The following is a 14,849-nucleotide window of genomic DNA, read 5'->3' as shown; positions in this document are numbered from 1 at the left end:
ACACTCTGGCATGTAGAGAAATGTTGCATGAATGATAAAGGGTTCCTATTCAGGTTACATGAGTCATGATGGAATCTAACAGTAGCAATGGAATAGGCAAATTGCATATAACTCCAAGGGAAGAGTGTTTCAAGCCTATGCATGTTTACTCAGAAACAAGTCTCATGGTATTCAAAGGGGTTTACTCTCGGGAAAGAGTGAACATAAGAACATAAGAACATAAGAACAGCCCCACTGGATCAGGCCACAGGCCCATCCAGTCCAGCTTCCTGTATCTCACAGCGGCCCACCAAATGCCCCAGGGAGCACACCAGATAACAAGAGACCTCATCCTGGTGCCCTCCCCTACATCTGGCATTCTGACTTAACCCATTCCTAAAATCAGGAGGTTGCGCATACTCATCATGGCTTGTACCCCATAATGGATTTTTCCTCCAGAAACTCGTCCAATCCCCTTTTAAAGGCGTCTAGGCTAGACGCCAGCACCACATCCTGTGGCAAGGAGTTCCACCGACCTGTATACAGAGTGTATACAAGATTGTAGACCTAGTTGTAACCAACTAGTTGGATTGGGGCCAAGATGTTGAATACTACAGCTTAGATCCACCAGCTCCAGTATGGAAGAGGAATGAATTTCAGTTTTGTTCTGTGCACAGTTTCTGCCACATAGGGACCACTGTGGTACTGGTAGCCATGAAGAATGCAAGAAATAAATTCTTGGGAGCTGTAGGCTTGTAAAAGATTTTCTGTTAGCAAGATTACCAGTAACAGATAGTAAAGGAAGTGTAGTGTTGCTCCAGGACAGCGATTTTCAACCTTTTTCAGCTCATAGCACACTGTCAAGGTACTAAAATTGCCAAGGCATACCATCAGTTGTCTGACAATTGACAAAGCACATCGCACTGCTAGTGGGGGCTCACATCCTCCAATGGCCCTATTAAAAAGTGACCCTCCCCCAAACCCCCATGGCTCACCTGTGGACCATTCGTGGCACCCCAATATGCCATGACACAGTTGTTGAAAATCGCTGCTCCAGGACAACAAGCAGCATGAGCATTCTACATTACAGCAATTGGGGATTACTACAAGCGGGACTAGGTGAATTCCAGTCTATATCATGACAGTACAAATCCACATTCCTTCACAACTGCAACAGTCTCAGTGGAAGCCAGCAGAAGTTTAGTTCATTCCTGTATTGGGTGCAGTAATGCTTCCTGTTATAGGAAATGGGATTCTGAAAGCATTTGCATGCACGAATCCCTTGCAGGAGATGGCAGAATGCTTTACAGTTTGCAGCAGGACATGGTTAAAATTAATGACTTTAAAATTTTGGGTCTGTGATGGAGATAAGTAGGGCCTTGTGGATTCAGCAGCTTCGTAGAATTCTTTCTGCTGGTTGCCATAGAATGTTAAGTGCGGTATCCAATTCCACTGCTGGAATAGTTTCTCAAAGGCTTTCGATTCCCCAAACTCAATACTGTCACAGTGCTTCTCACCATCTCTTCTCCGCCCCCCCCCCAAATTAAATCTATATTCATGCAGTTCAGTGTATGCAATTTTAACAACACACAACAATTGTCATTTGTTGATAGCATTTCTATCTCCCACATGTGTAATTTGGCTTTCTTTGGGACAATACCCAGAATTTGTAGGTACGTAGTGATCAACTCTTATTTTAAATACTGTATATTAAAGTGATGTGTGTGTTGGTGTACTTGGCTGAGGAAATATATTTGACAAAAAGGAAAGCTGCCACAAAAAAAAGAGTTAAAAAAAGGAGAAAAATTGTGAAATTATGCAGGCATACCGTATAATAAAGGTGCTAAATAAAATCAAAATTTAAAATAATACGCAAAGCTACATGTATATAAAATATTCTGTCTTTTCTATACAAAGTCTAAACATAATGTACAGATGTCGTCCCCACAAAAAACCCCTGCAAAACTCAAACTTGTGAAATTTAATATTTATTTATGTGTGTTGTGTCATCTCCATGCATGACACTTTATATGGAATGTGAAGATAGATCCCTATCCTAAAGGACTCACAAAACAATCCTAGCAAAATCCTTTTCACTTGACACCACTTTCCGAAGGCTGTTTTGCCTGAGCAAGACTCTACAAATGTATCCTGAAGTTTTCTTTAGATAAGATATGTGACAGTTTAGAGATGCTCAATCAGCCACCCTCAGAAATTTTGCACTCTCATCAAAATTCTTTTCACTTTACTCAGAATTCCTACTGAAATGTTCAGGACCCTTTGTTATTGCAAAAAGTCTCACTGTCACTTGCTGCTTGTCACTTGTCCTCTTCAGCAACCTGGCTGAGCTACTGTGAAGGAATTTTCATAAACATTCTAAGTGGCATTGGAAAAGGATCAATAATAGGAAGTTGACAGTTAAAGCAGATTCTGTGCAAGGAATTGAAGCAGGCTCTTTTGGCCATGAAAACAAGATGTCCCCAGGGACAGGTGATAGGGCTTTTGGCAGGAGAATTAGGGCCCAATCCTATCCAATTTTCCTGTGCCGGAGCAGCTGTACCAATTGGGTGTGCACTGCATCCTGGGATGGCAGTCACAGAGGCCTCCTCAAGGTATGGGAACATTTGTTACCTTACCTCGGGGCTGCACTGCAGCTGCATTGATGCTGGAAAGTTCGATAGGATTGGGTCCTCAGTTATGGAAATAGAGGATTGTGGTGGTCCTATGAGGTTGAGGACTCAGATGCATAGTAGGAAGGTCATGGGAAACTAAGGAAGGTAGTAGAACAGTAGAGCTGGGTGTCAGAAGGTGGACAGAGAAAGATGACATGAGAGAAGGATGGGTGCAGAAAGCAGAAGGCTGAGGAAGTGTCTAGGACAAAGAGTTTGAGATAAGGATGGAACAGTCAGAAAAATGGAACAGAATAGAAAAAAGGAGGAAGGTGAAGAAGAAGACACAGTGAAGAAGTTGTGTATTGCAAGAAAATGTGACAGTGGAGTGAACAAAAATATGTGGATGTAGGCCTGGAATACTAGAGAATTAAAAGAAGAAAAACATTTTGATATCCATTTGAAATAACTAGCTCAACTTTTTTTTTTTTTTGCATATAACAAAATGTATGTATATTAAACCTGGACTATTTATTGCAAACTTTGGGTATCTGAGGAGTACCAGCAAAGAAGTCCTTTATAGCTGTCAAAATCATGTTCTTGAAAAGAAGGCAGAACTTCTCCTTTACAGTTTACTGGGCTTGCCTATATCTTAATAAAACAGTAAATCTGATCAGATACATGAACTTCTTATTCATAATCAGCTATTCAAATTGTATGATTATATAGCAAAATGTTGTAACAATGTCCATGTGGCAAATTAAACTTTTTTCCAGTGGTGCCAATTAAAAGTTGACAGTTGCTGCAAAAGGTAGGAGAAAATTACTAGGTGTTTTTCCTAATGACTTCATTGTATATGGGTTCATTCATTACAAAGTAAAACATCTGAAAGCCCAGAAGACTATGAAATTACTCTGATTTTTGGTCAGTTTGTAGGACTTTATAGGCCCTTCCAAACACCAAGTTGCTCCCATAATAGGAATTTCTGTGGTGGTGGGCATATTAGTCTTATGCATCCACACATAAACTCTTCTCTCAAAAAATGAAGTGAGGTATGCATATTTTTGTGATAAAAAGAATCATTCTTCACTGTCAAAATTTTGTTTTGGGTTAAGGCCATGGAAAGTGTTACTGTGGAAACTGTTACTGTGATGCTGGTTGGCATGGCGATAAATGTGAACTCCAGTGTGACATCCCCGCATGGGAGATCAAGAGGAGGTGCACGTCTCCAGATGGCAAAATCTGCAGCAACAGAGGTGTGTCATTCACATATTTTTCTTTTGTACATACATAGATATCTTGGAGCTAGACTCATTTTTTAAAATTTATCTCTGAAAGTGTTCTACTTCTGGGTCTCACCTTTAAGTTTCATTATTGGATGTGTGCAGTGTTTATGGCATATGTAATCTGGGAGGCATTGAAAGTATAGCTCATTATAAGCTACAGTAAAAACTCATTTTATCCATTGTAAGAAAACAATGGCATACATTGAAACCCTGAGCAATGTACTCTACTGCAAGAAACAACTATAGTATTAGTGCAGGGCTGGTCCATCGATGAGGTCAACTGAAATTGTTACCTCAAGCAGCAGATTGGGGGGGACACACACCCATCTCTGTCCACCTACTTGCCTCCATTGCTCCACCTTCTTCAAGTCCATGTACTGAGAAAAGTGGAAATTCAATTCCATGGAAAAGGAAGAAGTGGACAGAGAGGAAGAGGAAATGTGAGGAGAGTACAATGCTGAGCTACAACAATGAACAGTTGGCAAAGCTGAGGCTGGCACCTCAAGGGATATGGTGGGGTGTATTTGGCATTCTGCCTCAGGCATCAGGAAGTCTTGGGCTGGCTCTGTATTAAGGGACTACGCTGTGTGCATGCACGAAGTTCTTATCTACAGTTTATTATTATCCTCCAAGCAATAGGGTAGGAGTCGCTCAAAGCCAGTATTAGATAGCTTGTTATCTGAGACCTTATTTTACGACATTGAACAGCCAAATGTGGGACTGATGTAAACGTGTACACTGCCAATTTCCCTCCTGGTTAGGTGGTCATCCTCAGCCTCTTATATACTCAATAATATGAGCTATATACATGAATGCATGTAGTACCTGAGATTGCAGCAGTTCCCTTGATATTAGCAGTGCTTTTTAGACATGCATTCAGATGCTAGTCAGATTAATGTCTGAGTGACACCCAGCCTCCAAAATGAGTAAATTGTAAAGAAATTTAATCCATACACAGAGAAAATGTTGATGGTGGGCAAGCAGGGAAATGAGCAGTTAGGAGCCTTTGCCATACCTACACATGGTCACATCCTCCTGGAGGGTACTCTTTGATCCAGCACTGCTCCTAGTCTCAGATGTGTTGACAGCAAGGAGTACTTTTACAGTACTGTTTTGTAAATTGATTGTCACACTGTTTCTCTGACTGGGATGCACAAGAGAGGCAGGGCTTTCATTATAGTTAGTGGAACACTCACTTTCTGGAACACTCTTTCTAGAGAGACATCTAAGGCCATCTCTGTACTGACTCTCCAGTGTCAAGTGAAGATCTTTTTTCCTAGGAAAGCATGTTTAAAATTTTGAATGATGAAATGATGCTGATTTTAAATATAACTTTGTATTGCTCGAAGCAAATGAAGATCTGTTTTTAATGTACAGTTTCATTAATGACTGTTCACTGCCTTGGACATCCTTTTTTGCCATCTATAAAGGAATTGAGGGCACAATCCTAACTAGGTCTACTCAGAAGTAAGTCCTATGTTGTTCAATGTTTTGAACAATGTTTTTTTTCTTACTCTCAGAAAAGTGTAGTTAGGATTGCAGCCTTAGGGCCCAATCCTATCCAATTGTCCAGTGCTGGTGTTACTGTGCCAATGGGGTATGCACTGCTTCCCGTGATGAGAAGGCAATCACAAAGCCTCCTCAAGGTATGGGAACATTTGTTCCCTTACCTCAGGACTGCATTGAGGCAGCACCGGTGCTGGAAAGTTGGATAGGTTTGGGCCCTTAATCAGTCAATCAACTGGTGTTTTTGGCTACCACGGTGAGCAAGAATGCAGGCCTGCTGGTTTTATGATGCTGCATATTTAGAAGACCTAACATGTAGCTTTCTGCATGAAATGGCTAGCGAGATCTGCTGGGAAAAAAACGTGCTTGTCTGAATCCACTTTGTGGATTGTTCTCTGCCAATAAAATTTAATGTTTCAATTTAATATTAGTAATCTCCATTTGATACTGTTTAGAAAGAACAATGTTGAATAAATGAGTTTGTGTCCATAAGCTGTGAGGCCTGCTTTCACTAAGCAAATATTTAAAATATCAGCTCTTATTTTATTTCTCTGGCTATGGTCCAACACAATTATGATGAGGCAAAAGTGCAAATCTCAACAATACATCTCTTTAGTACATCTCCATTGACAAAGCTCTACCAAATTAGGAGCATCTAATTATCCTGAGAGCATTTAGAAAACTCTCTCATCTTAATTACAGAGCAATTTGAAAGCCTGGCTGAAATATAGAAATAATAGAAGCTCATTTCATTTTCATGTAACAGTATTTTTTTTAAGCCTAGAAATAATGAACAAATAAATGTTATCTATCAAATTAGATGTTTTACTTATGTGATAACAAGTTATACATGCAAAACTTTCAATCACCAGATTTCATCTATGCAGTTTCAGCAATCCAAAGCACACTTACCTAGAAGTAAGTTTCACTGAACAAAATAGGACTTACTTATGAGAAAGCATGTATAGGATTGTACTGTAGGAGAATTTTGTCATGTTTTCTAGTTTTACCCCAAATTGCATGACTACCAATTGATTCCACTCACTACCTTTGAGCTGATACTCAGTGAAATTAATATGACCTACTTCCAAGTAATTATGGCTGGGATCCTAGGATTCCTGTGTACATATGTAATCACTTCAGTGCATGCACAGTATGGACCTCCAATTTCCGGTTAGATAGATATTTATTGTTACGGTCAAAGACCAGGAAAAACAAACACACAATAGCGCCCTACAACAGGCGGAATTTAAGATTTCAACATTAAAATACATTCAGCATTAAAATGAGACATTAAAATGCAATAAAATAGCCATCAAATAAGAGGGAGTAGCAATTAAAATTTCCTTTCATTATTAATAATGCCCTCCCGGGTTTTGTAAGCAGTAGCAGCCAAAAAACTTGAAGTTGGTCTTAAAAGTTGAGAATTAGCCCCTGAAAGAAGTTTCTTGGCCATTTCTGTTTGTGACAAGCCCAAGAATTTTCTGCTCAGGGGAATAATGAACTTATCTTGCATCCCGTGATAAAATGGGCAACAGAACATGACATGTTCAAGTGTCTCAACCTCCCCTGAATCACAGGGACACAGTCTTTCGGAGATGGGGATCTTTCTGAAACAGCCCTTGACAAATGCTGAAGGAAGCGTTCTCCACCTAGCTAGGAAGAAAGCTCTTCTCTGTCCAGGAAGCTGTAATAATGAAAGATAAGTGGCCGGGGCAGCTATATACCTTGTGTCTTCAGAGGCAAGAAAATCTGGAGAGCTGCTGACATCTTCTTGTCGTTCAATGTCCCTCAGTCTCTGTCTTATAGTGATTCTTGTCTGAATCAAATCCATTGCCAGAACAATCTCTGGTGAAAACCCCAAGTGTCTCAGCTTCGTGTGTACTGCCTTGAGCCAGGTAGACTGAAAATTATCAATTAAAACCAAAGATGTTAGGCCTTGGGTGTTAAAATTTAGATTGAGCCACAAATAAATGGATGCTAAGGCAATCCTGGCCTCGACCTTTTAACAGGCTGGAATCAAGACGTAAGCTTGCATTAGACACATAGCTGGACACTTGAAATATAGATCTTAAAAATGTGGATTGGACACGTTCAAGTGAGACAAAGGAAGAAGAGGAGGGACCAAGAATTGTTCCATACAAAAGTTGGGGCAAGACCTTTGCAAGATATAATCTAATTGCTGCCGGAATATAATGGCCACCTTTGACACGAAAGAACTTCGTTACTGCACTTGCAGACTTCTGGCCAGCTGCAGCCACAGATTAGGGATGAGCGGTTCTAGTTCCAGTGGAGTGCAGCATTATACCCAGATATTTACAGGAACTCACCTGCTCTATCTTATGGCCATTAATACTCCAGAGCCTGCACTTAGGTCTCTTGCAAAAGGATATAATCTTGGTTTTCTGCTAATTAATGACCAACTGGTTTTCTTTTCAGAAAAGACTAAAACTATTAAGGGCCCGTCTAAGTCCCACTGGGGTCCTTGAAAGGATAACTGTATCGTCCACATACAGTAGGACAGATATCTTACGGTTAGCTAAAGCTGGAGGATGGAAGTCAGGAGAGCTCAGGTGGTCCACCAAGCCACTTATATAGATGTTAAATAAAAGGTGGGGAGGCAAGAACACAACCCTGCTTTATGCCCTTATAAGTTGGAATAGCACTTGAGAGATGTCTATACCTGGAACATCTTACCTTAAGTGATGTGTTGGAATATAAAGCACGGATTAGAAATAATAATCTGTGATCAATGGCCAAACCCTCCAGCTTCTCCCACAGTTTGACTCTAGAAATAGAGTCAAAAAGCAGATTTTACATCAATGAATGCTGCGTAGAGGGAACCAGAGTATTTCTCCATCAGATGCTGCATGATTATAGCATGTCCATTTGTGGCCCTGCCCTCCCTGAAACCAGCCTGTTCCTCTGCAGTTAGGTTTTCTTGATCAGCCCAACATCTAAGATTCTCTAGAAGATGGCCAGCATAAAGCTTGCTGATAATACTCAGCAAGCTTATCAGGCAGTAGTTGGCAGGGTCCTCCCTCTTACCCTTCTTGAAAATCGGGACTATGACAGCCTGCCTCCAGCCATCAGGAATGCATCCTGTGGAGTCAATTATGGTAAAGAGGCTAAAAATTGAACCCACCACATTATTTTTAATCAATTCAGGAGGGATGTTATCAATGCCAGGGGCTTTGCCTCTTTTGAGTTGATTGATTAATGAAATAACTTCATCTATGGAAACTGGAGGGCATTGGGGCATGTCACTAAACTCATATGAAGTGGTTTTACCATAAGAATCAGCATACAGCTCATAAAAATAATGCTCCCAAGTACTAGCTGGAATAAGGGGATCTAAAGGAGAGAATTCTTTGAAGGAAAAATCGGAAATCAATTTCCAGAAATGGGCTTGATTTTTCTCCTTAGCTGCATGAATGAGCTGCTCCCATGATGCCTAAACATCTGGTTTCCTCTTCTTGGTCACTATATTCTTATAGGATTTCTTAAGGGTCAAAATATGCTGGCAAAAAGAAGGAGTATCAAAACCAGGGACTGTGCGATAAGTCTGGTAGGCAGAAGTAAATGCCTGCTTAGCTTGAATATATTCTTCATCAAACCATCTTTTAGACTGCCTACGTGATTGGTAAACCTGTGGTAAACCTGGCACAGTTACAGAATTCCATCCCTGTATGATTTGTTCATAAGGGAAGATGAAATCATTACCCTCAAAGCTATTCATAACAGAACTCCGACATGTTATCATACTCTTGTCAGCCAAAAAGGCACTTGCCTTATGTTCCAGTTGAATAGACCATTTAACGTGACAGTTGGCCCTTTTCAATGTCTTAATGGCTGCTCTATACTGACCTTTAAGGTGTACTGACTGAGATGGTAGGGCCACTCGCAGGAGAAGAGGGAAATGATCACTATCAAGATCAGGAAGAACCTGCAAACTTTCAACTCAGGGAAGTAAACTGTTGCAGACCAAAAAATAATCAGTGCTACTGCACCTTGCTCCTGCCATAAAAGTAAATTCCTTGGGATAGTCTCCTATCATGGCTCCATTTAAGGTATGAAGGTTGAGATTTTGAGCCATAGCAAGCAATCAAGTACCAGCAAAATTTACCTTGCTGTGTTTTGAAAGACGTGGAAGATATAAATAAGTTTGTTCATTGTCCTGGATTGCTATTTGACCCTTGGCCATCCTATTAAAGGGATGGCCATTTGCACCAGTGCGGGCATTAAAATCCCCCCCCAAGAGAACCATATCTACTGGATTATCAGAGATTAGATCTTCAATATATTGTTCTAAGTCGGCCCAGGACTTATTAATGTGAACTCTTGCTTGTTGTAGGGTAAGATTCACCACCAGTACTGTTTGGGCTCCCAATTTGAAGCTAATAGCCATAGCCTGATTATCTAAGGGGTGCAGCTCTCTGCATATGTTATTTAAAGAGGTGGAGACCAAGATCCCCAAACCCCCCTTCAACCTCCCTGGCCCTACCCCCAGAGTAGCCCCAACACTAAAAGAATGGTAAGCATCAGCCCTAAGTTCTTTATCTGTCCATGTTTCTTGAAGTAAAACTATGTCGTAGTTCCGATGAAAAAAAGAAACGTCCTGGCTTTTACAGCGGGTCCAGCTTGTAATGTTCCAAGAAGCAATTAACAAAAATTTCATTCGGTCCAACGCAGCCTTACCCTTGTGTAGTCAGGCCAAGCCTGCCTCAGCTGACTGCTGGTTTGAATTACAGTCTGCAGTTATTGCGCCTAGACCAAGGTTGTCCATAGGAACACTCACATTGGACCACAGGGAAGCCCTTTTAACCATAACTGTTGGTTCTAGCGGGTGACAGGGCCTCTTTGAGGAGGGCAGACCGTTGTTCATTGGAATCACCTCTGACAAGTTTTGGCCAGAGAATCTGGAGACAGCTGGAAGGGCATTGGCAATAGATGACTTTTTAATATCTTTCAGGGCACAAACCAAAGATTCTAGTCTTGTAATCATAACATCTTATTCATTAGAATGCAAATGTCCAAATGAAGACAGGAGCTTGGCATCCATCTCATCTTCTGACAGGCCAGGTGTGGAGACACTCCTCTGTAATTGTTCTAATTGTATGCTAGGGATTAAGGGGGATGTCTGGCTCAAGACAATAGGGGAGCTTACTAATTTTACATTAGTCGATGCCATTGATGTGGGTAGATCTGTTGGCGTAGGTTGATCTAATAGACATGATGCTTCGGGTTTCACCACAGGGATCCCCTTCCGAACTTTAATAGCCTCCTTGGCACCCTCACCTTGCTTCACAGAGGTTAGCTCAAGCTTATGTAATACAGAATCTCTAAAGTGACAATGCACCTTAATCCCAAAGCCGGATAACTTGGAGGCCTGTGCAAGAAGCTGCCTCGGGATATTAGTTGTCCAAAAATGAAGAAGAAAATGCTCCTGATGTCTCATGTTGGGCAACCTTTCCAGCTTATAAAGATCTATCACAGCGGGGGTCTTCCTGAGAAGGAATGCAAGATGCTGTCTGGCCTTCCATTTGGAGGACCAGTCTATATGGCTCCCCCGAAAAGGGGAGATATTATTAACTAAACTGTTTATATCCAGCTTACGGGCAACAGAATCTTTCTCAAAGGTTGTCTGTGTAAAATGACCACCAGGCTGTGTCGTAGGGGTAGCTCTTCTATTTATAAATTCAGTCTCCCTACTACTTGTCTGGGCATTCACCTGATTTTCTGGCTGTAAATTTTTGTCCCTGTCCTGAAGCAGATTGGTGATGCAATCAAGCTGAGTAGATATTGCTTGAAGTATCTCAGCCATGAGGAAATTCTCATGATCAAGAATTCATTATTCATATTTCCCTTCAGATTATTAGCATTTCTCACACATAATAAGCAGCTACCCTCCTGCGTAACTTTAGGAGAGGGTTGCCTTAAAGGGATCTCATTTGCAAACGCAGCCTCCAAATAATCTGGATTGCTCTGCTCCTTTAATGGCGTCTTTGTTAATGCAAAAAAATCTTCAATCTTGGATTGCTTAGTTGCTGGAGATAACTTTTCTCCCTCCGCACCCTCAAGGGAGTGAGACCTTTTCCGTCCCATAATAATTTTTCTCTTTGGTTCCAATTGGACAAATAACTTGCTGGAATCTGGCGTATGCCACAAGAACTATAAATAATTAAATCTAAAGTCCTTAGTCCGTCAATAAAAGCAGTGGTACCTTGATAAGGAATTGTTGTCGAAAAAGGATGTAAAAATTGTGGAGACCCACGTCCTAATGATTACAAACTGGGGGAGCATTAAGACACTTTACTATTGTGGAAATGTTAGCTGGCAGTCATCTTCCTCCAGAGCCTTGGATGCTAAGTGATGAGGGGAACTCAGGAGACAGCTGCTGACCACCTTGGGAGCCTTGTCAGTGACTGGGAGGAGTGGCATGAGCCCCTGGGCTAAGAGCCACGGGCAAAGAGCCCTTTGGCCCTTGCTCTTCGGCCCGCACCAAAGACTCGCACCTCTGGCAAGCCCTGCGGTGAAATAGCACACACCTGCCGACGAGGAGGAGGAGAACAATCAGTCAGTCCCCAGCAGGTCAGCAGGCTCCACCACCAGCAAGCTAGTCCCTCAGCTGAGCTTAGTGGGCCCTTCCAGGCACTGGCTCTCACCAATTTCCGGTTAAGCTATCAGGTTCTTGTGCCAGGGATTGAACTTGGGACCTTCTGTATGCAAGACCTATGCTCTGCCACTGAGCTATAGCCTCATCCCCTGCCCAAGGCATTATTTTCCTTTTATTTTCAACTTGATTTCAAGTTGGTCAAAAATGGGTTACCTGAGTTTCATACTTTTGATGAAAATGTATGGAAAAGAGGAACCATCTGAGATTCTAGTCTTTCTTCATTGCCACTAGCTGATACTGTGTGGGAAGCAGAATGCTGCTTGTGGACCATTTTCCAATTTTAACAACCCGTAAGTCAAAAATTCACCCCAAGTATAGGACACTATAGGCTTACAAATTGTAATTCAAACTGGTAAGTTGCAAGAGTGAGGAACAACCTGTGAAGCCTGCTTTGTTCGAATTTTCTCTTGACCAGAATAATTCTATAGGCACCCACCAGTCTTGTGAGAAAACATGGAACCATGAAAGAAGTGATACCCATGTGTAGCATTAGCACTTGGCATGTACTGGTGAATGAGCAAAGCTAAATACATAGACTGCCATAGCCTTCTAGGAACTATTTGCATTTTCTTCCCCTATGTAGAAGCCAGTGGGTGGGTGCACAAGTCTGATCTATTGGCTGACATGTTGAGGGATACAAGCTCTCAGATGGATCTGGCCATGCTTCAGGATGACCAATAACCATTTTGAAAATGCAACTCTGCGTTCAAAAATGGGATCATGTCAAAACAAAAATACTTGCTTTCCACTTCACTCAATAGTCTCCGCGTGTATTCCATCAACTCTTCTTTCTTTAGGCACCTGTGTATGCGGTGAATGCACATGTCACGATGTCGACCCGACCGGAGACTGGGGTGATATTCATGGTGACACCTGTGAATGTGATGAACGAAACTGCAAGGCACTCTATGACAGATACTCAGATGACTTTTGTTCAGGTAAAAGGAATGGAAAGAATTTAATGTGGTTGAGTAACCAGGGAGTACCAACTTTTTCCTCTGGGAAGCAAGTTCTGTTGTGACCTGCATGCATTGTTGAGTGTCTGCTTGAAGTCCATGTGTATAAGGTTTAAGTTTTACATGTGCTGAGCCAGAAGCAATCGGAGTGGATCTGAAGTGGAGCATATCTGCCACCCCTGCCAATTTGAACCTCCCTTTTTGAAAAAGAATTTAGTACACGCTTGTCCCACCACTGCTGTTGCTTGCCTCCTCCTTCTCCTCCTTGCCCTCATTTTCACCTGCCCATGAGGAGGAGGGAGGCAAGGTGGAGGCTGGCATACTGTGCAGCTGTCCCCCCTTCTACATATCTTGAAATCCATTGCTGTTTCCTTCTGCTTGCTCCCACTGACTCTGCTTGCAAACAGGATGAGCAGAGCATGTTGGGAACACACCTAGCATGCTCTGCTCACCCTGTCTGTTTCACCTGGCCTAGGTGGACAAAGTTGGAGGAGGTGGGGAGAAGGTAAGAAGGAGGCGTGAGAAGAATTACATCTCCTGCTTGTCTGCCTGGCATTATGGCTGGGTGTGTAAGAAGGAGGCAGAGCTACGTGACTGTTCTGATCACTTGTGAAAGCAAGCAATCAAAACAGGATTGTTTTGCTGCTCTTCTTGCAGCTCTGCCTCTGCAATCACTCGTGGCAGCAATGCTGGAGGAATAGGTGGGCTTCTGCCACCCTCACTTGCGGTGGGCAAGAAGTGAATCAGAGAACTGGATTAAGCAGCTGGTTTAAGCAGCTGGGTGGTAGGCCAGAGGGCACAGCAGGCAGATGTGGGATGTGGAGCACAACCGTTTGCCATTCCCCCCAACCCAGCACTGGAAGTGGTTGTTTTAGTCATTCTCATGGGTGGGCTTGTCCTGTATAGAACCCATTCAGATATTCACCTGCATGGTGCAATGCGTGGGGTCTATAGGTCTCCCACTGCACTTACAAAAGATGCCATATGAATAGGACGCCCCTATTGGGGTTAAACTTTCCCATGCACCCACCTCAGGTTAGGAATAGGAATATTGACCAATTTTACAGTGTTGTTGGGATTACTGAGAGAATGCATGTGAAATGCTCTGTAGGTTCAAAAGGCATTATATTTTTATTCTTCCAAAGTTCAAAAGGTATTATTATTTTTATTCTTCCAAAGTAGTCGTGCTATGTGCATTTCATGAAGATGACTTTGCCTTCCTTTTCTGGAACAATATGAGCATGCTCAAGTTTATATGGTAGGCTTTTCTTTTTCCCCTTCAACCTATGGAGTTTATCAACTGTATACCATGATAAAATAACCCTGGTTTTAAAAGCAGCTCCCTTAAAGAAACCTTCTGCCTAATTGAGATAATTAGTCTGTAGAGAGGGAAACCCATTAATGTATCCCCATTAATCAATTGATAATCATCAAAAGTCAGTTTACAGATAAGTATCTGTCTGTAACTAAATAAAATACCTGCAGTTATTTGAAAGACTTCATTCACCAAGGACTGGCAGCCCTGCTGCTAAGTCTTTACCACCCAAAGAGAGAGTGGGGGGGGGGGGACTGTCTTCAGAGAGACTAATTTCTCTCAATTTGATTTCATAACCCTTCACACTGCTGAGTCTTCTGTATAACAGCTGCATTCAGTTCATGTGTCACAGAATGGCTATCTCCTATGAAAAAAGTACTACAACACTTTTTCAAGCTGGGTTCCCTATAGAAACTCCTGTGGTTCAAAGGTTAAGTAAATGGAATATATCTGTGTAACAGACAAAGCTGTGCTATGATTCTGCTTTACCATTTTTTATTTAATTTATATCCCACTTTTCAA

At 41.9% G+C, this 14,849-nt stretch overlaps 1 protein-coding gene across 1 annotated transcript in view; it reads left to right on the top strand.

Moving 5' to 3' along the window:
- Positions 1-14,849, top strand: part of ITGBL1 (integrin subunit beta like 1) — a 181,236-nt gene that overhangs the window by 90,059 nt on the left and 76,328 nt on the right. Inside the window, exons 5-6 of the mRNA XM_066621650.1 lie at positions 3,704-3,844; positions 12,854-12,994. Of these exons, the coding sequence (XP_066477747.1) occupies positions 3,704-3,844; positions 12,854-12,994 (282 nt within the window). The remainder of the gene's footprint in view (positions 1-3,703; positions 3,845-12,853; positions 12,995-14,849) is intronic.

The sequence above is a fragment of the Tiliqua scincoides genome, chromosome 3, assembly GCF_035046505.1.
Source record: "Tiliqua scincoides isolate rTilSci1 chromosome 3, rTilSci1.hap2, whole genome shotgun sequence".
In the NCBI taxonomy this organism is placed as follows: Eukaryota; Metazoa; Chordata; class Lepidosauria; order Squamata; family Scincidae; genus Tiliqua; species Tiliqua scincoides.
The sequence above is the reverse complement of the archived record's forward strand: the minus strand, read 5'-3'. Positions and strand labels throughout refer to the sequence as shown.